We start from the raw sequence: 27,208 nt of genomic DNA on the forward strand, positions 1-27,208 counted from the left end.
CACTCCGCATTACAGTTAATATATTTTTCCGATCCATTTGTTCCACTTCCATGCCTAGGAGTGTCCACTGCGTTGTTTACTGACATTTGGAAATATAGTAAAAGTTATTTCTCCTTCAGAATTTTGTGAAAATGAAATATATTTCTTTAGTAGATATATTATAATACAAAGTAAAAAATGTTTTTCATTATGTCAATATCAATCCCTAAAAGGTACACATAATGTCACATTGTACTTCTAACATAGAGTTTCCAAATTAATGTGTAATTTCTTCCATATTTTCAAGATGAATAGTGATAGCTTTTTAAGGTTTAAAGAATCTACCTATTTCATATTGTAGAATACTAAATTCAATCCATAGATGAAATATGTACAGAGTAGTGCACTTTAAAGGAAGCTTTATTCTTTGTGAAATTGAGTGCATATATTCAAGAGAAATATTGATCAGGATATTGTATATTATTTATAGAACTTCTGTGTTCTCTGTCATTTTTAGAAAATGTTTATTAAACATTTCAAAATACATGCAATAAAACTAAAATACTGCCACTTTCATGAATTCAATGATCATACTTAATGGCAAATATTCTGAATTCTTTGCCTGGTTTTTATATACGTCCATTTCCTTAGGGTCTATTTTTGGAGATTTATTTTGTTTATTTGATTGGGCTGTTTCCTGTTCCTTCATGTCCCTTGTAACTTGGTGTTTCTCTACACATTTGAGAACCATCACCTCTCCCAATCTTTTTTTTTTTTTTTTTTTTTTTTGTCTTTTTGAGGGCCGAACCCTCAGCACATGGAGGTTCCCAGGCTAGGGGTCTAATCAGAACTGTAGCCTCCGGTCTACACCAGAGCCACAGTAACGCCAGATCCGAGCCACATCTGCCACCTACACCACAGCTTACGACCACACAGATCCTTAACTCTCTGAGCGGCCAGGGATCGAACCCGAAACCTCATGGTTCCCAGTCGGATTCATTTCCGCTGCACTGCAACGGGAACTCCCCAGTCTTTTTAAGCTGGCTTGGTTCAGGGGAAACCATCACCATTCAGCCCACCTAGAGATTCTGAGAGCTTCTCAAATCTTTTCTGAGAATGTGTCTTCTCAGATTGTGTTTCGAGATTCCTAACTAGAAAATTTTGTCCATTTTTTTACGCGGAGCTCATAATCTCTTACTCCCTGTCTTCCTCCGTAACTCAGCTCCTTGAAGTAAAGGCAAGTGATGCAGCTCTTTGTTGTTCTCAGTTAGCCCTTAGGCATCTAGAGATGTCAGGTCCCAGAGGGGCTCCATGAGGAGCTAGATAGACATGAGTCCTTCAGGCGACCCTGAAAGGCTCATCTGTGGGACACACATTCCCCACTGCACACAACTCTTTCTCCACTGGGAAGAGTCACTGAGTTGTACTGACCTCAGTCTGCTCTAAATGGGTCCTCTGGAGCATAACATTTTCCAGAGAATCCTCTTACAGTGTCATAAGCCATACTTTCTTTCAATTACTTCTTTCTAAATTAGTTTTTTTTTTTGTTTGTTTTGTTTTTTTTTTGTTTTTTGGTCTTTTTAGGGCCACACCATCAGCATATGGAGGTTCCTAGGCTAGGGGTCAAATCAGAGATACAGCTGCCAGCCTAGGCCACAGCCACAGCCACAGCAACGCCAGATCCGAGCCACATCTGCGACCTACACCACAGTTCATGGCAGTGCCATATCCTTAACCCACTGAGCAAGGCTAGGAATCGAACTCGCAACCTAGTCGGATTTGTTTCTGCTCTGCCACAGTGGGAACTCATTAAATTAGTTAAATTTAACTTAATGGCCTACAATGTGATCAGAGTTTTATAAGAATTTCTTGTACACTTGGAAATTATATGTAATTGTAGTTGAGTGCAGTGTTCTGTTTGCATTAGCCAGTATACTCAAGTTCATTAACCACATGATTTAAATCTGTACTTTTACTGTTGCTACCATTACTGAATTATTTACATCTCCCCAAACAACTATGGAGCTCACTCTTTCTGTTTGTAGTTATGTCATGTTTTTATTTGTAGAAATATTAATCTGTGTTTTTATGCAGACACAAATTTGGAATTATTATATTTTCTTGGACATAACTTTTTATTATTACAAAAACATCAGTTTCTCTCCAGATAAAGTGCACTTTTTTTTCTGGAAAGTCAGCATTGACTAATATTGGTAACACTATATCAGCATTTAAAAATTATATATATATTGTTTACATGGCATATAGTTTATCTAACAGTGATATACTTTCGAGTGGATCCTAGGATATTGTGCAGAATGCCTGTAATCAGCTACCTATTTTTTATATCTTGGTCAGCTAGTTACTAGTTATTCACAATCGAGGCCAGTACATATGGAGAGAGGAAGAGGATGTAATGCAGTAGAAATTTGCTTTGAAGAAGTCTCAGTTCAGAAGCTTTACTGTGCCTTCTGGACCTGCTCAAGCCTGACATCCCAAGCACTATCTCCCTTTGATGAGAGTTTGCTGCCGTAAATGACCAGGTTTATGGATCAGAAGGGCCAGTAACACCCAGTTCATTATGGGAGCTCAAACCACATGGTGAATTGACGCCTTATGATTTGGCATTTGGTCTCTACTGGGAGCCAGTAGCAAGCAAGAAAGTGTTCAAAGGGAGAGTGTTTATCTGCAAAAGGCTGTTCCATAATCACATTTGCGTTATGAATCTCCACTGTGGCAAAGCCTTATAGCATCCCATTTGTCACTGACACTTCAAATGGCATTGGGATTTCTTGGTTATTTGATCCAAGTGGAAGGGCAATGATACCAAAAACAATTCTAAATTTAACATGGAAGAACAAGCATACAATTATAATTAAGAAATCTTGAGAAACAAGAGCAATGTGAGAGGACTGACAACATAAATATGAAAATATTAGGCTAACAACGAAAACATACCTAGGAAAAGAAAGAGAGATCAATGGAGTAAAAAAAGTGACGCAAATCTAATTATACTTCATTCCATAGTTTTAACTTTTAAAATTTTCTTATTTACATATTCCAAAGATAAAATTAAATGAGCAAAATGGGGTGAGTCCTTAAAACCAAATATACACAAGTGAACATAGCTTTAAGACAAATTTTTAACCACATAGGGACAAGTAATTTTTTTAAGACAGTATTTTGACCATTGGCCATCAATAGGATGGGGACTGCAAAGAAAAATTAAGTTTATATATATAGTCAGTTTGTTTTTGTAATGATAGTAGTGTGGCAATTCAGAGACTATTTTGTGTGTGTTGTAGAACTGTGTATTGATAGGTTAATGGATTTTTGTTGGAGCTAGGTTTCCCACCATGGAGAAGGAGAGATACAAAGAAGAAGTTGAAAAACTGTGGATAGACTGGAATAAGACATGTCAGTGTGACACAATGTTTTTTTTAATGTATTTCCTTTCTCCATTTCATGGAATTTCCAAGGAGTAATGATAACTCAGTACCAAAGACCACACAAACCATCCAAATCTTGCACTCTGAGTACCATTTCATACTAAAATAACCTCTGAAAACTGGAGAAATGGGGATTCCAGATTGATTCCAGGGCTAAACATTTAAAGGACAAGATGAGCTGGAGTATCTTCTTGGTCCAAAAAAAATAAGTGCTCAGAAAGTGTAGGAACATGTCAAATGATAAAGGATTCACTTAGAAGGAATTCTAACCGACAGTATTAGGACAATTGGGGCACTGGAATAACTAATTATAAAAATAGGTAATAACATGTTAGGCAGAAAAACACTGTAAATAAATTAGAAAATTTGTAACAGGATTAGGGAAGATAATGCCATTCTTCATGACAAAATTCCAAGTGATAGATGGAGGAGTGGTAGCTTTAGAAAAATAGCCATCATATTAATGTTATGGTATTATATATTGCCATTAATAATTAGGTTAGAGAATAAATAATAATGAATGATTATAGTAGATAAAGATTTCTTAGGAAATGTAATATTTATGCAGTCAGAATATCCCAGCACTGCACAAAATATCACTGCACAGTAATTTTTAATTACTCAGAGAAGTGAAGTACCTTCACAGTGGAGAACTTGACAGTCGAGAACACATTAACACATTTAATAAATATCCACATTATTGACAGTATAAAGCTGACATGAAATAGCTCTTAATATGAGGCATTGAGATGTTTCAGTCCCATTGATTCTTACAAATAATACACAGTCTTAGTTACAGTGTCTTTAACTGCAGTACAATTACTCAGGTTTCCTCCCCGTCTTCCTATTCAGGATTGCCTTGACAGTACTGTCTTTCAATTTTTTTTGCAGTTATGTGCATCAAGAAAATACATAAAATAAGTGTCTAACAAATTTAATTATGAAAAAAATGTGCACACATGTAGCCAACCAACAGGAAGAATGAGAATAGATTATCAGATACCTGGAAGCCCTAATCATGCTGCCTATACTCACTTGGAATATTTTCTTTGAACTCCTTTTTATTGGACCTATTGATATTACTAGTGTTAGGACTGATATTGGTTTTTAACTAAATACTTCAGAAGTTTTTTCAATTCTTTGAAATTCTTTGAAATTTTTGATGCTTGGTTTATTTTGAACTAGTTTATGACCCAGAATATGGTTATCTTTGGAAAATATTAACTAGAAAACAAAATAATGTAGGGAAGAGTAGCATCAGCAAGATGGCAGAATAAGGAGGCTTCAGCCTTATATCCCAAATGAAACATCAATTTAACAACCATCCATAGGAGGGAGTTCCCGTCATGGTGCAGATGAAAGGAATCCAACTAGGAATCATGAGGTTGAGGGTCCAATCCCTAGCCTCGCTCAGTGGGTTAAGGATCCAGCGTTGCCGTGAGCTGTGGTGTAGGTGGCAGATGCAGCTCCGATCTGGCATTGCTGTGGCTCTGGTGTAGGCCAGCAGCTATAGCTCCAATTAGACCCCTAGCCTGGGAACCTCCAAATTCCACGGGTGTAGCCCTAAAAAGACAAAAAAACCCAAAAAACTAAACCAAAAAACCAAAAAAGCCAAGCATCCATAGGAGAAAGTACCTTCAGGTGAGTTCTAGCATCGAAGAGAGAGGATATACAACACTGGTGGAGCACAGAAATGAGAAAAGAGACATAGCAAAGGTCAGAAGACCATTTTCACATTTTGTGAAGACCTCTTTTTAACTCGCTTGAGCAAATAGCAGGGAGCATGACTGGTGGATTGAAGGGGAGTATGGTGACTTTGGGAAGAAACTGTCAAAGTGCCTTCCAAAGTGGCTGTCCCATTTTGCATCCCCACTAGTAATAAATGAGAGTTCCTATTGCTCCACATCCTTACCAACATTTGATATTGTCAGTGTTCCAGATTTGGCCATTCTAATAGGTGTACAGGAAAGTCTTGTTTTATTTTCCATTTCTCTGATGATTTATGATGTGAACATGTTTTCATATGCTTATTTACCATCTGTGTATCTTCTTTGGGGAGTGTCTGTTAAGGTCTTTTGCCTGTGTGTTAATCAGGTTATTTGTTTCCTTATTGCTGAATTTTAAGAATTCTTTGGTTATTTTGTATAACACTTGTTTGTTAGATGTTTCTTTTGCAGATATTTCTTCCAGTCATTGCCTTTTAGAGAGACCTTGTATTATTCCTGTATTTTAAAATTTTTGGTGTGTTTGATGGTCCAAAATGTGGTCTATCTTGGTAAATTTTCAGTGTGAGCTTGAGAATAATGTGATTTTTCCTGTTACTGGGTATTTAGAGGTGTCAGTTTTAATCAGTTGGTTGATAACATTTCTGACTTCCGTGTCCCTGTTGATTTCCTATCTGATGAGTATGTTCATTTCTGATCAATGGGTGTTGACATCTCCAACCGTGATAGTGTATTCATCTATGTATTTGTACTTCGATTAGTTTATTCCTCCCATAATTTATCTGTTGTTAGGTGCATGGTCTTTGAGAATTTTTATGTCTTCTTTGAGAACTCATCCCTTATCAAATGTAGCATTGCCACATAAGATCAAGTTATCCCAGTATTTTAATCAGCAAAGGGAGAAAAAAAAGGCTTATTCTTCAGAGAAATTTTGATTCAGGAAATTCAAGAAACCTCTTCTACGGCCGTCGCACATTTAGATAGTTTCTCATTTAGAGAGTATGCAAAATATCACATATGCTGCTGGCCTACCTCTCATACCCTTTTGTCTATTTGTACATTACCCCCAAGTTTTCTGTTTCGATATTTGTGCACACGTTGGTAACATGTTTATAAACTGTAGTGTATTTTCTTCCTGGCCCCTGTTGGCACATTTGACTCACTGGAGTATCTCCCATGAGCCCTGGGCATAAATGTAGATGAGACAACATGTGGCTTATGCAGGTTAAAATCCATGCAGAAGTCATGTCCAGAAAGGCCCAAAGTAACTGCATATCTTGCTTCTCTTCAATAGTTTTGCTCTCATAACTACAAAGGAAAATGCATCAAAAAGTCTTAGCTACAGAAATAAAATAATTCCATATGTGCTCAGATAGACTGATTTTTAAAAGTGCTGGGTTTCTTAACCTAAAACTGAAATAGTTGCTGATATTTCTTTTTCATAATTTCAACCAACTGATGTGATGCATTTGTATGACAAATAGAGGTAAGATTGTAAAGTTGAAGCCAATGAAAACTTTCCTTTTCTTAGCACTGATGTATTAATTCTTAGTTCAACTTTTCATCAGGTTCAGTGGAATAATTTGGGGTTGCCGTTTCTTTCTTTGTATATTGAGGGTTATTAAAAATGAGCATAGTTACATTTCCTATTTCTCATACTAACTCGTTTCTTCAGTGATTTTTATAAAATTACTCTGAGTTTGGTCTTACTCATTGAATATAGATTTGATAAGTAGCACATGCTTCAGTTTCAGGCAGAGAAACTCTAGAATTCTAGTTTTATCATTAAATAACTATATGATCTTATTTGTATTAAACTGTCAATGTCAATTTCTCCACACTCAACATAGGGTTATTGTAATGAGTGAATGACAAAGCTTGAGCATTGCTCTCTCAAATGAGTTTCCTCAAAAATGGTTATTATTGTTTCATCGTGGGACTATTTTTCTCAGTTATGATACTTGGTTTTATTTTTAGGAATAATAAAGATAACAGTACTGTGTGGGAGTACATGCTATAAAATTTTTAAACAACATAATTTTACTTTTAATTTAAATTAGCCTTCACAATAATTCCATGAACTAATTATTCTTATTTTCACAGTGGGAAAAAAACCCCTCAAACTCAGAAAGAATTGTATTTTTAATCCATTCCTTTTGTAATGGAAAGCCTAGCGGTTTCTCCAACAACCCCACACATTATAAGTTAAAATTAAATCCTGATGCGGTATTTTTATAAGAATTTCTCCTTTTTAAGTTGAAAATTATCTTCAAATGTAGATACTAGTTAAACTGAGACAATCAAGAAATAGAACTTCTCTATGAAAACCCACAGATTTTGCAAATGATTTAGAAGATTTCAGGTTTTCCTTCATTACTCCTATGCAGACTGCTTTGATCTGACTGATTTGATCTGACTCCCCTTTTCCATGAGGAAAAAGCAAGGCCATTTTTTTTTTTTCAGAGGACTCAGAGAAATAGAATTCTGAACTAATTGTAGGAGAATTAATTGTAATTTGAGGCAGTCTTTTTTGGGGGGGGGACGATTTTTTAATAAAAATGCTATGTTTCTCAGATTTTAAAGAGAACCCTCTGTACTTTTTATACTTGTTGCATAAATGGAGACTTCTGCTCCTAGGACTTCTTCTGGCTGCTTGTAATGTGTCTTGAAGAGGCAGTGTTAAGGTAATAATCTGCAAATAACCTGAAATAAACCAATAATCTGTTCTCTTCTGTGACAAATTAACCCAGCATAAAAACCTAACACCAAGCAAAAGAACGTCATGTCAGAGACAAAGACAGAGATTCGGAAAACCTTGAGCTAATATTGAGGGTGCAAATTTCCTTGAGGATATACATGTTCACAGCATTTCTTATGACTTCTTAGCGTCTTAATATAAGAAAAGGGAGTTCAGCACACATAGAGAATGTGGGAAGATAATTTAAGTTTCAAATTATACCATGGAATTTAGGCCACCCACTTCTCACAATTTAAATAAGATAAGGAAAAACAATCTCTTAATCTTTAGTAATCATTTAAATAATGTTGTTTCTTTAAATTAGACAATGTGGGGGACACCATTGTTCTTTTCTCTAAGAGGACATCCTTACAATTGACTGTGGAATGGAGGAAATGTCCTGAAAATCATTTCCAGTTGTTTTATTTTACACAATGGCAAGCATTTGCTTATTGAGTAGGTGAAGTCTCCCTTTCAGTGAGCTACAAGCCTGATTCAACAATGAGATATCCAAGACATTCAAATTCTTTAAGAAGAAAGATACAGGAAGGAATATAAAGCTTGGGATCAGAAGTTCCATAGACGAGGAAAACAATGTGGATGGGTAGGTAGAAAGGAAAATCTGAAATGATGCCTTAGAGACTTGGCTGTGTTCTTCATTACTTCACCCAGACACCCCAGGAGTGGTTGACAGATCACATCCCAGAAATGATTAAAGAACAGAGTCAACCACAGCTGTTGGTCACAGAGGATTTTCATTTGAGAACAATGACTTTCATGTTTATAAATGTCCATTATATACTTGAATTTCCATAATTTGTTTACGGGGTATGTAATTGTGATGTCTGTTTTTCTTGTAAGTGTTCTTAAGACTTCTCTCGTCCCTGAGGAATAGCAAAAGAAAGAAAATGTTCATTTTCTTGTGAATTTCACATGCTTTCCCGTTAGCATTGTCCACCATATGTCTTAGCTAGAATTTTCCTTAAGTTGACAGGAGGAACACTTTTTGCTATTAAGTGAAGTGAGTGAAAAAAAGGGCTCAGGATTTTAAGGGGAAAAAAAAAAACACGAGAAATTTCAGAGTATTATGATGCATTGCACACTACAAATCATCAAATCTATATCTTGAAATTAAATATTCTATCGCAAAAGCTTCTCTCCTGACACTGTAATGTAAGCTGTACTTGTTAATGAGAATTCACAGAATGAGTGGTAGTAAAATGAACTGGTTCATATACAGAGGACACTCTTCGCTACCTTTCACCTTTAATGGTATCAGCCTTACTGCTTCACTAAGATAAAATAGAAGGCTTCCATTATTATTTCATGGCCTACTCCAATACACTGACAATATAGAGCCTCTGTTAAGTGAATGCTGTTGTATATAAATGGGAAAATATAGATATATTTAGGGAGTTCTCTTGCAGTGCAGAGGGTTAAAGATCCAGTGTTTCACTGCAGCTGCTTGGGCTCCTGCTATGGTGTAGTTTCAGTCCTTGGACTGGGAACTTCCATATGCCATGGGTGTGGCCAATAAATAAATAAATAAATAAATAAATAAATAAATAAATAACATGAGACAGAAAGCCTGTATATATACAGAGACAGCGGGAGAGAAAGGGGTGCTGGAATTACTGATATCATTTAGATGGTAGACGTTTTCAAGAAAATACGTTCTCTGAAAAGTAGTGTCTAGTTTCAGATATCCATACAATTTAGTTTCCTTAGCCCATGACACAGATCCAGTCTGCTCAGTGTGCACTCTGCCTCCTCTCTACTCTGGACTAATACCTGATGATGTCATGGTAATAAGCCTGTGGCTTCAGGTGAGAAGGACTGGGTTGGGAAGGTGAATGTGAGTCAAAGCAGATACTTGAAAATCTGTGACGTAGTTAAATTTTTTTTTTTTTTTTTTTTTTTGGTCTTTTTGCCATTTATTGGGCTGCTCCTGCAGCATGTGGAGGTTCCCTGGCTAGGGGTCGAATCAGAGCTGCAGCCACCGGCCCACGCCAGAGCCACAGCAACTTAGGATCCAAGCCACATCTGCAACCTACACCACCGCTCACGGCAACACTGGATCGTTAACCCACTGAGCAAGGGCAGGGACCGATCCCGCAACCTCATGGTTCCTAGTCGGATTCGTTAACCACTGCGCCACGACGGGAACTCCTGTCACATAGTTAAATTTTAACTCCAGTGACTTTCATATTAAAGGCATACCCATGTGAGTGACTGTTTTCTTGGCATATTTGGCTTTTCTATATTATACCTGCAAATAATAATACAAAAAATTAGGTGACAGAACCTAGGAAATGAGATGCCTTTACTGGGGTTGAAGAAAAGACAAAGACGTTTCCAGTGGGAAGGATATCCTTAGGGGAGGCTTTTTAGTCAACAGTAGAATTTCTAGTCAGTATTTCAAATACTTAGAAAGCCTCAGTAAAAATCCCTGCTCTTCCCATTGTGGGTATGTGATTTGGATAAGCCTCTTAAAAATCCTTTTAGGCTGGTTCCAATCTGTAAAATAGGGGGTTTATTAAAAAAAAAAATTACATGTGAAACACAGAGCCTGACATACAGTAAAAACTTACTTTAAAACAAGTTATCTATTTCCATTAAATTGTTTCTAAATCTCTTAATTTAGCTTGGCATAATAAGTTTACTTCTGAAGACAAATCTCAGTGTTATCCATGGACAACCTCCTTTTCTATAAGTCTTTTCTTTGTGCCTCCTCTAATAGGTTACACAAGAGAAGAGCAAAAATGAGAAACTACACAGTAGTAACAGAGTTTATCCTCCTGGGACTGTCAGATGACCCACAGCTTCAGGTTGTGGTCTCTGTCTTTCTGCTCATCACCTACCTGCTCAGCATCACTGGGAACCTGACCATCATCACCCTGACCCTGCTGGATCCCCACCTCCAGACCCCCATGTATTTCTTCCTCAGAAACTTCTCCTTACTAGAGGTGTCATTCACAACTGTCACTATACCCAGGTTCCTGAGCACCATTCTTTCAGGAGATAAAACCATTTCCTTTAATGATTGCATGGCTCAGTTATTTTTTTTCATTCTTTTAGGAGTCGCTGAATTTTACCTTTTGGCTGCCATGTCCTATGACCGTTATGTCGCCATCTGCAAACCTCTGCATTACTTGGCCATCATGAATCAAAGAGTCTGTGTGCTCCTTGTCTTCTCTTCATGGCTAGTTTCATTCTTAATCATATTCCCTGCACTCATGTTGCTCTTAAACCTTGATTACTGCAAGTCTAATATTATTGACCATTTTACCTGTGATTATTTTCCCCTCTTGCAACTTTCTTGTTCAGATACAAAATTCCTAGAAATAATGGGGTTTTCTTGTGCTGTGTTTACTCTGATGTTCACGTTGGCTTTGATATTTCTGTCCTACATATATATCATCAGAACGATTGTGAGAATTCCTTCTACTAGTCAGAGGACAAAGGCCTTTTCCACGTGTTCTTCCCACATGATTGTCATCTCCATCTCTTATGGCAGCTGCATTTTTATGTATATTAAACCCTCAGCAAAAGACAGGGTGTCTCTGAGCAAGGGAGTAGCCGTGCTAAACACCTCAGTAGCCCCCATGCTGAACCCTTTTATTTATACCCTAAGGAATCAGCAGGTCAAGAGAGCCTTCATGGACATGGCAAGGAAGGTTGCATTTTTCTCTAGAAAATGAAGAGAGAAAAGTACTGTTTCATATTTTAGAGGCATAATGAAGAGCAATTAAATGAAAATTCAGGCTTTTCAAAATAAATTACTTTCCACATAACCTCCCTAGACTTATTTTTCATTGCTTATATTTTATTGCCACCAGGTTGCCAAGGATATTTGTATATATCTTTTTTCTTTTTTTCCTTTTCGTGTAAGTTATTTTTCATTTTTTTTTTTCCATTCAAATTCCCTTCCTTTTCTCATGCACTTTCTTTCCTTTGTGCTGGTTTTTCTAGTCTGTAACTATGAGACTGGCCTCATTTCCTTCTTTGAATTTTTTTTTTTTTTATGGCAGCACCCAGGGCATATAGAAATTCCTGGGCAAGGGATTAAATTTGAGCCACAGCTGTAGCACCACTGGATCCTTTAACCCACTGCACTAGGCCATGGATCAAACCTGCACCTCACAGCAACCTGAGCCGCTGCAGTGGGATTCTTAATACACTGTGCCACAGTGGGAGCTCTAAAATATTTTTTATTTTCTTTTTTTTCCACAAAAATTCTTAGAAAATTATAGAAAGATAGGAATTATAAAAAGGAGTACACAAGAGAGAAGTGTGTTTTATGAATTCATGGGAAACATTCTTTTCAGAAATTTCAGAAATATTAGGTTATGTTTATCTTTACCTTTACTATGCAAAGACTGTAAACATTGTCTGACAGTCTTACTAGGATATTACAGATACTGTCCTCACCACAGTGTGGTCACTTAGTTACTATGTGAAAATCAATACAACTAAAAGATAATGTAAGTGTATTTTCTTGAGAAATCAAACTCTTTTTCATTACGCATTTTAAAATATTCTGTGCCATATAATTTATCAATTCAAAAATATATTATGAATACATATTTTCTTAGGGAAAACTGTGAAATAGCACCCTGTCTCTTTCTTTGGAATTCCATAATTAACATATATACTGTAACAATTCTTTAAAACCCTGAAGAAATAAATATATTGGATACCAAATATGACTATACTTTCTGTGAATTCAGTTGTATTTTAAATGCTTCATGTCAAGTTGGCCCTTTTGATAATCAATAGCTAAGGGTTTTTAGGAGTTCCCATCATGCCTCAGTGGTTACCGAACCTGACCAATATCCATGCAGGCATGGGTTGGATCCCTGGCCTCGCTCAGTGAGTTAAGGATCCGGTTTTGCCATGAGCTGCAGTGTAGATTACAGACTCAGCTCGGATCCCACATTGCTGTGGCTGTGGTGTGGGCCAGCGGCTACAGCTCCGATTCAGCCCCTAGCCTAGGAACCTCCATATGCCAGTAGTGCAGCCCTAAAAGAAAGAAAAAAAAAAAAGCTAAGGGTCTTTATAACTTTCTCATACTTACAGCTATTTTGAGATAATTGTTTACACATACAATTCATTTACTCACTTACCTAAAAGGCAAGCCTAACTAATAGGAATAAAGAAGCTAACAATGGCAAAGTTTTACTGAAAGTACGATTGAGATTCTTTTGTTAGCAAAATCTTATGTTCACTCCATTTTTTAAAATTACTCAGATGAATTTATCACATCCGTAGTCGTATATGATCATAATAATCCAATTTCACAGGATTTCCATCCCATAACCCAAGCACATCTCCCAAACCCCCAAAGTGTCTCCTCCGGAGACCATAAGTTTTGCAATGTCTGTGAGTCAGTATCTGTTCTGCAAAGAGGTTCCGTCTGTCCTTTTTTCAGATTCCACGTCAGTGGAATCTGAAAAAATAGCATTTGATGTTGGTGTCTCATTTGTGTGGCTGACATCACTTAGCATGATAGTTTCTAGGTCCATCCATGTTGCTAAAAATGCTGGTATTTCATTCTTTTTTAATGGCTTAATAATATTCCAGGAGTTCCCGTCGTGGCTCAGTGGTTAACGAATCCGACTAGGAACCATGAGGTTGCGGGTTCGGTCCCTACCCTTGCTCAGCGGGTTAATGATCCGGCGTTGCCGTGAGCTGTGGTGTAGGTTGCAGACGCGGCTTGGATCCAGTGTTGCTGTGGCTCTGGCATAGGCCAGCAGCTACAGCTCCAATTCGACCCCTGGCCTGGGAACTTCCATATGCCGCGGGAGCGGCCCAAGAAATAGCAAAAAGACAAAAAAAAAAATATTAATAACATTCCATTGTGTATATGTACCCATTTTCTCGATCCATTCCTCTGTAGATGGATATTTAGGTTGTTTCCATATCCTGGCTATTGAAAAGAGTGCTGCAGTGAACATTAGACTACGTGTGTCTTTGTGAATCGTGGTTTTCTCTGGATAGATGCCCAGGAGTGGGAATGCTGGATCAAATTGTATTTCTCTGTTTAGTTTTCTGAGGAATCTCCATACTGCTTTCCACAGTGGTTGCCCCAATTTACAATCCCACTAACAGTGTACTAGGGTTCCTTTTTCCCCACACCCTCTCCAGCACTTCTTGTTTGTAGACTTTTGGATAATGGCCATTCTGGCTGGAATAAGGTGGTGCCTCATAGTGGTTTTGATTTGCATTTCTCTCATAATGAGTGATGTTGAACATCTTTTCATGTGTATTTTGGACATCTGTATATCTTCTTTGGCGAACTGTCTGTTTAGATCTTCTGCCCATTTTTTTATGGGGTTGTTTGATTTTTGTTATGGAGCTGCAGAAAGTGTTTATAAATTTTGGAGATGGAGATGAATCCCTTGTCAGTGGATACATTTGCAAAGATTTTCTCGCATTGTGTCAGTTGTCTTTTCATCTTGTTTAGGGTTTCCTTTGCTGTGCGGAAACTTTGAAGTTTGATTAGGTCCCATTTGTTTATTTTTCTTTTTATTGTCAATACTCTGATAGGTGGATCTGAGAAGATGTTGCAGTCATTTAAGTCAGAGAGTATTTGGCCTATGTTTTCCTCTAAGAGTTTGATAGTGTCTGGTCTTACATCTAGGTCTTGAATCCATTTGGAGTTTATTTTTGTGTATGGTGTTAGGGAGTGTTCTAATTTCATTCTTTTCCATGTGGCTGTCCAGCTTTCCCAGCACCACTTATTGAACAAGCTGTGCTTTCTCCATTATATATCCTTGGCTCCTTTGTCATAGATGAGTTGGCTGTAGGTGCATGGGTTGAATTCTGGGCTTTCTGTCCTGTTCCACTGATCTCTATTTCTGTCTTTGTGCCAGTACCACACAGTTTTGATGATTGTTGCTTTGTAGTATAGTCTGAAGTCCAGGAGCCTGATTCCTCCAGCTCCATTTTTCTTTTTCAGGATGTCTTTGGCTATTCTGGGTCTTGTGTGCTTCCAAACAAACTTGAAAATATTTTGTTTGAGTTCTGTGAAAAATGTCCTTGGTAATGTGATAGGGATTGCATTGAATCTGTAGATTGCCTTAGGTAGTATAGTCATTTGGATAATATTAACTCTTCCAATCCACGAGCGTGGTATATCTTTCCATCTATTTGTGTCATCTTTGATTCCTTTCATCAGTGGCTTATAGTTTTCAGAGTACAGGTCTTTTGTCTCTTTAGGTAGGTTTACTCCTAGATACTTTATTCTTTTGGATGTGATGATAAGAGGGATTGCTTCCCTAATTTGTTTTGCTGCTCTTTCATTGTTAGTGTATAGAAATATCGTTGATTTCTGTGTATTAATTTTGTATCCTGTGACTTTGCCAAATTCGTGGATGAGCTCTAACAGTTTTCGGGTAGAGTCTTTACGGTTCTCTAGGTATAGTATCATGTCATCTGCAAATAGTGAGAGTTTTACTTCTTCCTTTACAATTTGGATTCCTTTTATTTCTTTTACTTCTCTGATTGCCATGGCTAAGTCTTCCAAAACTAGGTTGAAGAGTAGCGGTGAGAATGGACATCCTTGTCTTGTTCCTGATGTCAACGGGAATTCTTTCAGCTTTTCACCATTGAGAATGATGTTCACTGTGGGTTTGTCATATATGTCCTTTATCATGTTGAGGTAGGTTCCTACTATGCCCTCTTTCTGGAGGGTCTTTTTCAGAAATGGGTGTTGGATTTTGTCAAAGGCTTTTTGTGCATCTATTGAGAGGATCCTATGGTTTTTATTCTTCAGTTTGTTAATCTGGTGTATCACACTGATGGATTTGTGGATGTTGAAGAACCCTTGCATCCCTGGGATAAATCCCACTTGATCAAGATGTATAATCCTTGTAGTGTATTGTTGGATATGGTTTGCTAATATTTTGTTGAGGATTTTTACATCGATGTTCATCAGTGAAATTGTCCTGTAGTTTTTTTTTTTTTTTTTTTTTTTGTGGTATCGTTGTCTGGTTTTGGTATCAGGGTGATGGTGGCCTCATAGAATGAGTTTGGGAGTGTCCCTTCCTCTGCAATTTTTTAAAATAGTTTCAGAAGGAGAGGTGTTAGCTCTTCTCTAAATGTTTGATAGAATTCACCTGTGAAGCCATCTGGTCCTGGACTTTTGTTTGTTCACTCCATTTTAAGAGTTATAGTATGGCATTGTATTGGAAAATGTGCTTATTATTTTAATTTATATAATGATCATGGAAGATCATGTAGTTCTGGCCCTGAAGTGTTATTTTTCTGTTTTCCATGAAGTAAAAAACTGAAATAATAATGAAGATTATAGGAGTTCCTGTTGTGGCACAGCAGAAATGAATCTGACCAGGAACCATGAGGTTGAGGGTTCTATTCCTGGCCTTGCTCAGTGGGTAAAGGATATGGCATTGCCATTGCACTGTGGTGTAGGTTGCACATGGCTTGGATCTGACATGGTATGGCCGTGGTTGTGTCCTGCAGCTGTAGCTCCTATTCAATCCCTAGCCTATAAACCTCCAAATGCTGTGGGTGCAACCCTAATAAGCGCACGTGCACGCACACACACACACGCACACACAGAAGATCACTCAAAAATATACTAAATTTTTAAAACCAATTTTCTTAAAAAGAAAGGCTATAATTGTGATTAGTTGAGCCAAATTCTTCCTAATATTCATGTACTATACTTAATTGAGAGACTCATTTAGAATCTGCTGAAAAGCAAAGATGAGAACTTATAATAAAATACTGAAGAGATTTCCAGTTTGCAGGAATGTCATGAAATTACTTCCTTTTGCTGAAACTATAATTTCTAAGCTTAACTGGAAACATTTGAAAATATTGTCATTTAGCCTTGATAGATAATTGTGGGTTCTTAATCACTCAATAAAATAGACCAGAAAGTGCAGATAGGTGTAAACCTGGGAATGAAAAGAACTGTAAAATTATCACAAAATATATGCAGGAATTTAATTTGATATTATCATACGATTCACCTCTCTGAATAACCCTATATACAGCCTCCTTAGTGGTTATTATAAATGTTTGGACTCGGCATGAGCATTTTGATTATCAGTATCAGAGGTCAATCAACTTTCTGTAAAGGGCAATATATTAATAATATGGACTTTGCAAACCATAGTGTCTGATGCAATTACTACTCCCCCTCTGTAGTGTGAATGCAGCTCTAATGTGTAAATGAAGGGGCTTAAGTGTTTTCCAATTAAACTTTTAATAAAAATAGGTGCTGAGCCAAATTTGGCCCATGGATCAGTTTGCCTCCAGACCCCCATCCAAGACTTTCCCGTGAACATTGACCATATGTTATTTCTCATTTAATATAAGGTAATTTCACTAAAATTTGAAAATTCAACAACAGATATAAGATTTTAAAATTTAACTCCAACTTCTATTTTTTTATTAGGAACGTGAATGAAATCAGTCTTATAAAATATTGAGGTTAACATTTCTAACTCATTTTTGGATTCTTTGTTGTCCTCTGTATCAAAAGATAACATGAGAAGTGAAAAATCACCAGCAATTTGACTCATAAATTAGAAGATAAAGTACTAAGAAAAATAAGCAAAATGACCATTTCCTGTTATATATGATTTTATCTCAAAGGTAATTTATCTTTAGAAAATCTATTTGAGGAATTTACTGCATTAAAATATTAAAGAAGAAAATAAAGGTTAAAAAAAGCAAATCACACATCCTCTGATAAAATGCAATGGTCAACTCATGATTTTGGAAAGTCTGTTAGTAAAATAGAACAAAACATTGTTTCGGTAGTATGAAAGATCGGAATATATCATCACAAGTAGATATGCTTTTTGCTCCTTGTTTGGCTTTAATTTGAACAAGTCAACAAAAAAACCTGATATTTTGGGACAGTTGGATATATATGAGCATGTGCAAGGGAAAAAAATGATACCAAAGGTTTTTTGTTGTTGTTGTTAAATTTGCTAGCCTTGAAATTGCATCTTGGTTAAGAAAAAAAAAAAAAGCCCAAAACATGCATTTTAGTAATTCATACTGAAGATACACAGGAGTGAAATGGTATGCTGTTTAAATTCTGGTTTAAAATATATTAAAATTAAAAAAAACTTTTAAAAAGACAGGTAAAGCAAATATAAAAAGTCTTCATATATGTTGAATCTACTTGATCAGTACATGAAACTTATTTCTCTAGTTCTCTATCCTAGTGTATATTTGAAAATATTCATAATTTTAATTATAGTAAGCATCATTCTTAATGTTTTAAACTGTATTAACTGCCTTGGTGAAATCAGTTCCAAAATGATAAAAGTCTCTGCTTTTATTCAGTACTCTGCTGGAGGTTCTGTCCAGGGCACTAGCATAAGAAAAATATGTTTAAAAATATTGGAAAAGGGGAAAAAACATCTTTCTTTGCAACAACATGATTTTATTTAAAATTACAGTAGCTCCTCATGTCCAATGCTTTTCAGTTTCTCTTCCTTTACAAAATACTTATTAATGTGCGGAATACAATGGAACTTACGAGTCAATGAGCTTCATGCTTTCTGTCTATATCTCTCACATTTTCACCCCATGGAAGCAGGATTTTTGTCTGCTTTGAAGACAAAATGGTGCTGGAGCTGCCTAGACCACATTCCATGAGCCAGTTGTGGATGTGTCTCCTCACCTCTGCCTTCTGCAAGGGCACATTGGTAGCTTGAAATCTGCCATGGTGGGAGGCTTTGCTTTTATTTTTGTATCCAAATAGAGTTTTTTCATATTTTTATCAAATTCTTTAAGAGTAATGCATGTGGCAGTCAGTTTTTGAGATTTTATTGGCTACCAGGAATTGACTGTACACTTAAATTATTTAAATGTACTTATTTATTCAGAAATATCTATTGAGTACACACGCATGGCAGATGTCTTTTTTAAATGGGTAGTATTAGTCAATTCTGGTAAATGTCTAACTGCCTTTTAAGGGGTGGAGGTGAGGGGCTGATTTGTAGGGTTTGTCAATTTCTGTGATATAAAGTCAACATTCAAAGGATATAAGCACACTAACTCTCCTGATGAAAAGTCCAGAATTTCTGGGAGAAAAAAATGTGGATTCCTTAAATACAATCATAGAAGAGTTAAATCGAAATCGAATTTCCACAGACAATATCACATGAATTTGACTCATTCGCCTCAATTAATTTGCTTTCTTATGCTTTCTTATCCATATGTATGAAAAGATTCACCTGTATCTGTTAATGATGCCTCATTCACACTCTTAATGAATTCCCCTGAGACAACAAGAAAGACACAGATAAAATAAGTCCAGCTCCATGTGTGTGACATACTCAGAGAAGAACATTCCTATTGTCTATTTTCTGAAGCAGTGTTTATAGGATAATATTACTAAAATTGTATAGATATATAACATAGACTTACAAAGAATTCATTTAAACTCTTTGCATTAGTACAAAGAAAATGTTTTAATAAATAGTGTTTTGTATTATATGAAAAGGGGCGAATGTAAGAATGCTTTATTGGTCCACGTAGGTGTAACTGAGTTTTTGGGTAAGAGGCAAAAAGCCAGTATGAGTCGTATTATGATTAAAATGTTCCCCCAATTTTGCACAATCAGGAATCAAGGATATTATGGGTCAAATGTATAATGAGAATTATAATCCTTGAGAGCCATGACAAAGTTAAATCACCATATTTGTTTTGAGAATACAATAGAAACCAAGTAAGCTGCTAACTCAATTTACCAGCTCTGAAATTATATAAACATGGAGACAAATTAGATGATTCAATATGAACTAAATCATCAAGAGGAATCAGGAAGTAAGTAAATTTGTTTTTATTCAGTTTTAGTATATATTATTCAATTTTACTCAAATATTTTAAAGTATTATTTGCACGTGTTTGTGGTGTTTGTGAATTTATGAATCTTTTGATATTATAAAGCAAATGATTGTTTACTCCCAAGAAGACTATTAATGAACTTCTAAAGAAGCAGCACAGCGATGTCTTGAGTTGTTCATTAATTTTTTTCTAAGTTAAATGGTTCTCTGTTATAGAAATAAGACATAAAAAAAGACATCCCCTATTTAAAGGAGATCTGCTTCCTGGTAAATGTTTTGACCTTCCACTTGTTCATTTGCTAAAGCAATGGTTTAAAAAAAAAAAAAACACCCAACAACAACAACAAAAAATGACTGTACATTGTATGAAGTAAACTGTTTCTAGGCAATTATTTATTGTAGTAGCAGAAGTTACCTTTTCTTATTCTTCTGGCATTTTCATCCCAAAAGGAAAACAAAAAAGGATGTGGGAAAGTGATAGCATCAAGTAAACCCTTAAAAACATGATTTGGAGAGAATGTCAACAAAACATTCCCCTGGATAAACACTTATGTTCTAAAGTGAGGTGACTGCTATGTTGACTAGCGGTTTAAACTTGTGAAAGTTTCTTAAACTATGTGTGTCCCAGTTTCTCAAAATAAAAATGTGGAGGTAGGCCTATGTAGCCTCTGTTAAGCTTTCAAACTGTATTTAGAATATCTACAATCCATACAGGTCCATACGGTTTTTGTCATACTGAAGGAAAGGAGAAGAATCAATTAAAATATTTTCCTATTTTTTACAAAAGAAGCTAAATATTGTAAAGAATAAGTTTAAGCTTAATTTTAAAGAAACTATAGAGGAAATAGCTCTATTTAAATGTAATCACAAGATTTTTATTTTGTCCATGGCCTGTGATGATGTATTTTCAAAGAAGAGAGATCAGTATTGAACTTGAGATAATATTCAATACTTGAATGAAAGGTCAAAAGGAAATTAGTTACTGGAGAGGATCAAATGTTTTTAAATTTCATGCGTTTTCATCATAGATACTTTAAAAATGTTATATACTTTCCTCAAACCTATGTAAACTATTTTATGTTCTATAAGGGAATGCACATTTTCTGTTCTCAAGGGGGAAACAGGATTGGCAATGAAAAACCACACAGTACCCACAGAATTCATTCTTCTGGGCCTCTCAGATGACCCAGAGCTTCAGACTGTGATTTTTCTCTTTTTAATTATCACATATATATTAAGTGTCGTGGGAAATTTGGCCATCATCACTCTCACCCTGGTGGACTCCCATCTACACACCCCTATGTATTTTTTCCTCAGGAACTTCTCTGTATTAGAAATTTCCTTCACAACTGTCTGCATTCCTAGATTTTTGGGCACAATTGTCACCAGGGACAAAACTATTTCATACGGTAATTGTATAGCTCAGTTGTTTTTCTTCATCTTCATGGGAATCACTGAATTTTATCTTCTAACGGCCATGTCCTATGATCGCTATGTCGCAATCTGCAAACCCCTGCATTATACAACCATCATGAGCAAAAGAGTCTGCACACTGCTTGTCTTTTTCGCTTGGCTGGCAGGATTCTTAAATATCTTCCCGCCAGTTGTTCTTTTTCTCCGGTTAGATTATTGTGGCTCCAATATCATCGATCACTTTGCTTGTGACTATTTCCCCCTCCTGCAACTATCCTGCTCTGACACATGGCTCCTGGAAGTGATTGGTTTCTACTCTGCCATAGTGATTCTGCTTTTCACCCTGGCATTGATCCTTCTATCCTACGTGTTCATCATGAAGACAATCCTGAAACTGCCTTCTGCCAGTCAGAGAAAAAAGGCATTTTCTACATGCTCCTCTCACATGATTGTCATTTCCATCTCTTATGGGAGCTGCATATTCATGTATGCCAACCCTTCAGCAAAAGAAAAGGCGTCCTTGACCAAAGGAGTAGCTATTCTGAACACTTCTGTTGCTCCCATGATGAATCCATTTATATATACCCTGAGGAACCAGCAAGTGAAGCAAGCCTTTAAAGATACTATCCAAAAGATTATGTTTTTTTCAAGTAAATGCAAGTATTTGTGGCATTAAAAGAATAAAGTTCTTGTCAATGCTTCTATTATTCATACTTTCTCAAAACTCTTGCTTTCACAATAGCTATATATTTTTCCCTGTGTCCATTCCCATATTAAAATTTCCCCCACTTTGAATCCAGTACCTTGGATAAAGTTGAATATTGCTTCAGAATTTCTATAATTTGTTTTACTCAAAAGTATTTGGATGACATATAAAACACAGGTTAATGTTACGATTTTGAGAAGTGATTTTTTTTTTTTTTTTGTCTTTTTGCTATTTCTTGGGCCGCTCCCGTGGCATATGGAGGTTCCCAGGCGAGGGGTCCAATCGGAGCTGTAGCCACCGGCCTACGCCAGAGCCACAGCAACTCGGATCCGAGCCGCGTCTGCAACCTATGCCACAGCTCATGGCAACGCCGGATCGTTAACCCACTGAGCAAGGGCAGGGACTGAACCCGAAACCTCATGGTTCCTAGTCAGATTCGTTAACCACTGCGCCACGACGGAAACTCCCAGAAGTGATTTGTTTTTGAAGAGACATAGGCTATTTAGTTTGATGTAAAGGGTGTGAGGATAGATGTGAATTTCTGAAGTTTTCCTTCTTACCTGGTAATAGAAATGAATATTTTCAGGAAATTTCGATTCTCTATGGCATTTTTGTGAAATCAAATTACCACAATCACAACAGGATTGGAAATAAAATATAAATATCTACTTATATATTTAAAAAAGATTAGAAAGTCATTTATAGTCTACTTTTTATACTATTAATAACATAGCTGATGGTAATGAGAAGGAGAAAAACAGGGAGAAGTATAAAAGATAAAATTTTTTTCAGCGATTGCTAGATTCCAGACTTATTCTAATTATTTTCTCTTTATGGGCTCATTGAATCCTGCCAACAACTTTATGAGGCACCTGTGATTGTTATTCTTCTGCAGAAATCTTTATACTTTCTCTGGATATATTTTATAAGCTTTCCCTCACTTATGTTCATAATAAATAAAATAAAGGTTTGAGTTAAATTTTAAAATCTTACATGTATATCAATCACCACATTGTAAATAAAATATACTTCAGTAAAACTCTAAAAAGAATCTTACCTCTATTATTAAATTTTCACATTTTAATCATATTATTTTATATTAAATAAGAAATACTATATAGGTCAATGTTTATGGAAAAGTCTTACATGGGGGGGGGCAAACTATGATTCCTGGCCCAAATTTGCTCAAAACCTATTTTTATTATAAGTTTTATTAGAACACACCCCATTCCATTCATTGAAAGGTTGTTGATAGCTGCAGTTACACCCCAAAGGGAGAGCTGAGTAGTTGCATCAGGGAAACTACAGCCTGTAAAGCGTAAACTATCAATATATTGCCCTTTATTGAAAAGTTTTTGTTAACCTCTGATATTGATAATCAAAATGCTCATATATATTCCAAACATGTACAATACCTATTAAGGAGTTTGTCTATAGAGTTTTTGAGAGCTGACTCATCTGATAATACCAGCATAAATTTCCTCATAACTTTTGTAATAATTTTACAGTTCCGTTAATTCTCCTATCTATACCTATCTGCAGTGTATAGTATATATTTATTGAGTGATTAAGAACTCACAGTCAGCAATCAAGTCTAAATTTCAATATATTCAAATGTTCCAATTAAGCTTAGAATTTATAGTTTCAGTCTGAAGGAAGCAAATAGTAATGCCAAGACCTCCCTGCAAACTGGAAATCTCAGTGTTGTTTTGTACGTTGTTTTGTTTGTTTCTCAGCAAATCATGGATATGAGTCTCTCAACTGAACATAGTACATGAATGTCATGAGGAATTTGGCTCAATGAATTATGATTGCAGTCTTAGCAAAAATGGTTAAAAATTTAGGATGAGTTTGAGTATTTTAATGTAGGATGAATTTGAGTATAAACTTAATTATTATTTTAATTTTTGACTTCATGGAAAACAGAAAAAAAAAAGTTCATGGCCAGAATTGCATGATATTGTGTGATTGTCATCTAAATACTGATGATTTCATTTTCTAGAAGATGTCCTACTCTAATATTTAAAATAGAATGAACATAAGATTTTTCTAATGAAAAGAAATGTATTTAATATAAAGACTTTGCCATTGTTAACTTCTTTATTCATGTTAAGAAGACTTGTCTTTTAAGCGGAAAATTAAAGAAATCGTATGTGTAAGTGATTATTTCAAAATAGCCACAAATATGAGAAAGTTACAAAAGCCCTTAGTATTGATGATCAAAAAGACCAACTTAACATCAAGCATTTATTTACACATACAACTGACCACTGCAAATATAGTCATATTTAGTATCCAGTAATATTTATTTCCTCAGGATTTTTAAACAGTTTTATGGTATATAAGTTAATTTTGGAGTTCCCAAAAAGGAAGGGAGCTATTTAATCATTTTTCATAAGCAACTATGTATTCATAATAGATTTTTTGGGGGCCACACCCACAGCAGGTGGAAGTTCCTGGGCCAGGGACTGAACCTGCACCACAGCAGCAACCTAAGCCACTGTAGTGACAACACTGGATCCTTAACCTGCTGTGCCACAAGGGAACTCCAATAATAGATTTTTGAATTGATAAATTATATGGCACAGAAATTTAACAGTCAGTAATGAGAAATATTTCTTTACTTCTTGAGAGTATATACTTACTTTATTCTAGTTACACTGTTTTTCACATACTAAGTGGCCACACTATGGAGTGGATAGTACCAGTAATATTCTGATATGATGATCAGATTACATTTAAGGTCTTTGTGTATTAAACTAAAAGTAATGTTAAACATGATTTACTAATTCCTGAATTTCTAGACAAAATGTTTCCTGGTGAAATCATAAAACATAGTTCTCTCTTTTGTGCTCTTGCTGTGCCACTTTCTGTCTTTCTAATTTTTTAAGAATTATTGTGAAAAAATTGGCATTCAGAAGAGTTTCAGAGAAGGAAATGAGGCCAGTCTCATAGTTACAGACTGGAAAGACCAGCCCAAAGAAGGAACGTGTGTGAGAGAAGGAAGGGAATTTGAATGGGAAAAAATGAAAAATAACTTATATGAGAAGAATTAGAATTAGAATGGAAAAAAAGAAAAAATGTATATGCAAATATCCTTGGTAACCTGTTGGCAATAAAAGTATAAGCAATGAAAAATAACTCTAGGGAGGCTATGTGGAAATTAAAGTATTTTGAAAGCCCAAATTTTCATTTAACTGCTCTTCATTATGCCTCTAAAATACAAAAGAGCACTTTAACTTTTTCATTTCCTGGAGAAAAATTCAACCTTCCTTGCCAAGTCCATGAAGCCTCTCTTGACCTGCTGATTCCTTAGGCTGTAAATAAAGGGGTTCAGCATGGGGGCTACGGAGGTGTTTAGCACGGCCACTCCCTTGCTCAGAGACACCCTGTCTTTAGCTGATGGATTAATGTACATGAAGATGCAGCTGCCATAAGAGATGGAGATGACAATCATGTGGGAAGAACACGTGGAAAAGGCCTTTGTCCTCTGACTAGTAGAAGGAATTCTCACAATCGTTCTGATGATATATATGTAGGACAGAAATATCAAAGCCAACGTGAACATCAGAGTAAACACAGCACAGGAAAAACCCACCATCTCTAAGAATGTGGTGTCTGAACAGGAAAGGTGTAATAAGGGGAAATAATCACAAGTAAAATGGTCCACAGCATTGGACTTACAGTAATCAAGTTGTATGAACAGCATGAGTAATGGGAATATGATTAAGAATGAAGCCAGCCAAGAAGCAAAGACCAGCAATATGCAGAGTCTAGGATTCATGATGGCCAAGTAATGCAGAGGTTTGCAGATGGCAACATAACGGTCATAGGACATGGCAGCCAAAAGATAAAACTCAGTGACTCCCAAGAGAATGAAAAAAAATAACTGAGCCATGCAGTCATTAAAAGAAATAGTTTTATCTCCTGAAATAATGGTGCTCAGAAACTTGGGTATAGTGACAGTTGTGAATGACACCTCTAGTAAGGAGAAGTTTCTGAGGAAGAAATACATGGGGGTCTGGAGGTGGGAATCCAGCAGGGTCAGGGTGATGATGGTCAGGTTCCCAGTGATGCTGAGCAGGTAGGTGATGAGCAGAAAGACAAAGACCACAACCTGAAGCTGTGGGTCATCTGACAGTCCCAGGAGGATAAACTCTGTTACTACTGTGTAGTTTCTCATTTTTGCTCTTCCTCTCTTGAGTAACCTTCAGGAGAAAACACAAAAGGACTTAAAAAGTGGGGATTATCCATGTATAGCACAGGAATTTATCCCTGCAATAAACATATGATGCCATACTAATTTAGCCTGAGAAATTTTAAAACAACCTAATGAAGATAAAGTTATTTAAAGGAATTTTTTCCAGGCTCTGTGTTTTACATACAGTTTTTCTTTATAAGATCCCTATCTTAACAGATTGGAACAAGGCTAAAAAGATTTTTTTAAATCTTATCCAAATGACACACAGTAAATGGGAAGAACAAGGATTTTAACCTAGGCTTTTTTAAAACATCAGGAATACTGGAGTAGAAATGCCTCCTGTTGACTTTTTGTTTGTTTGTTTTGTCTTTTTAGGGCTGCACCTGAGGCATATGGAGGTTCCGAGGCTAGGGATTGAATCAGAGCAGTAGTTGCTAGCCTACACCACAACGACAGCAATGCCAGATCCGAGCCATGTCTGTGACCTACGCCACAGCTCAGGGCAACGCCTGATCCTTAACCCAAGAAGCAAAGCCAGGGGTGGTACCTGAGTCCTCACAGATGCTAGTCATATTCATTTCCATTGAGCCACATTGGGTACTCTCCCTCCTTTGACTTTTAAAATGCTTTCCCTAAAGGAAGTCCTTTCCATTGGAAAACTCATTTTCTGCATCCCCAGTTAAATCATATCATCCTAATCTATCATCTAATTTCTTGTATTATAATTTGATAGTATAGAATAGAAAAGCCAAATACGTCAGGAAAATGGTCATTCAGATAGGTATGTGTAAAACATGAAAGTCGTTGGAATGAAATCTAACCATGCGACAGATTTCGATGCTTCCCTCTGACTCATTCACCTTCCCACCTTCCTACTCCTCATCTGAAGCCAGAGGTGATGGGTTCATTACCATAATGTTTTCAGGTATTAGAGAGTCCAGAGTAGAGAGGAGGCAGAGTGGACATTTAGTAGATTGGATCTATGTCATGCACCAAGGAAACCAAATTGCACAAATACCTAAAATCAGACATTATCCTTCAGAGACCATGTGTTTCTGGAAAATGTATGCCCTCTAAATCATAGTATTCTCTCTCTCCCCACCTGTCCCTCCTTCTCTTTGTTCACACAACACACACACACACACACACACACACACACACA

General features: G+C 36.3%; 3 protein-coding genes across 5 annotated transcripts in view; 2 read left to right on the forward strand and 1 right to left on the reverse strand.

The window, feature by feature from the left end:
- The first annotated feature begins 8,888 nt into the window (after positions 1 to 8,888).
- LOC100736743 (olfactory receptor 6C1) lies at positions 8,889 to 12,593 on the forward strand. Its single transcript, XM_021091759.2, has one exon. The coding sequence runs from the start codon at positions 10,580 to 10,582 to the stop codon at positions 11,588 to 11,590; it is 1,011 nt and encodes a 336-aa protein (XP_020947418.2). The 5' UTR covers positions 8,889 to 10,579; the 3' UTR covers positions 11,591 to 12,593.
- Positions 12,594 to 20,858: 8,265 nt separating this feature from the next.
- Positions 20,859 to 24,168, forward strand: LOC100620469 (olfactory receptor 6C3-like). The gene has a single exon (XM_084955881.1). It carries the CDS (start codon positions 20,859 to 20,861, stop codon positions 21,813 to 21,815), a length of 957 nt encoding a protein of 318 aa, XP_084812007.1. The 3' UTR covers positions 21,816 to 24,168.
- Positions 23,922 to 27,208, reverse strand: part of LOC110255239 (olfactory receptor 6C1-like) — a 371,689-nt gene continuing 368,402 nt past the window's right edge. For 2 of the 3 annotated variants that reach the window (XM_084955872.1, XM_084955871.1), the window contains exon 4: positions 23,922 to 26,053. In XM_084955872.1, the coding sequence (XP_084811998.1) occupies positions 25,090 to 26,053 (964 nt within the window). In that variant the 3' untranslated portion in view covers positions 23,922 to 25,089. Of the gene's footprint in view, positions 26,430 to 27,208 lie in introns of all 3 variants that reach the window. The other variant, XM_084955876.1, reaches the window with a different exon arrangement.

This window comes from Sus scrofa, chromosome 5 (genome assembly GCF_054392235.1).
Source record: "Sus scrofa isolate SSC_HxYL_T2T_F1_AM1 chromosome 5, Sscrofa_HxYL_maternal_Yorkshire_Landrace_v2.0, whole genome shotgun sequence".
Taxonomy (NCBI): Eukaryota; Metazoa; Chordata; class Mammalia; order Artiodactyla; family Suidae; genus Sus; species Sus scrofa.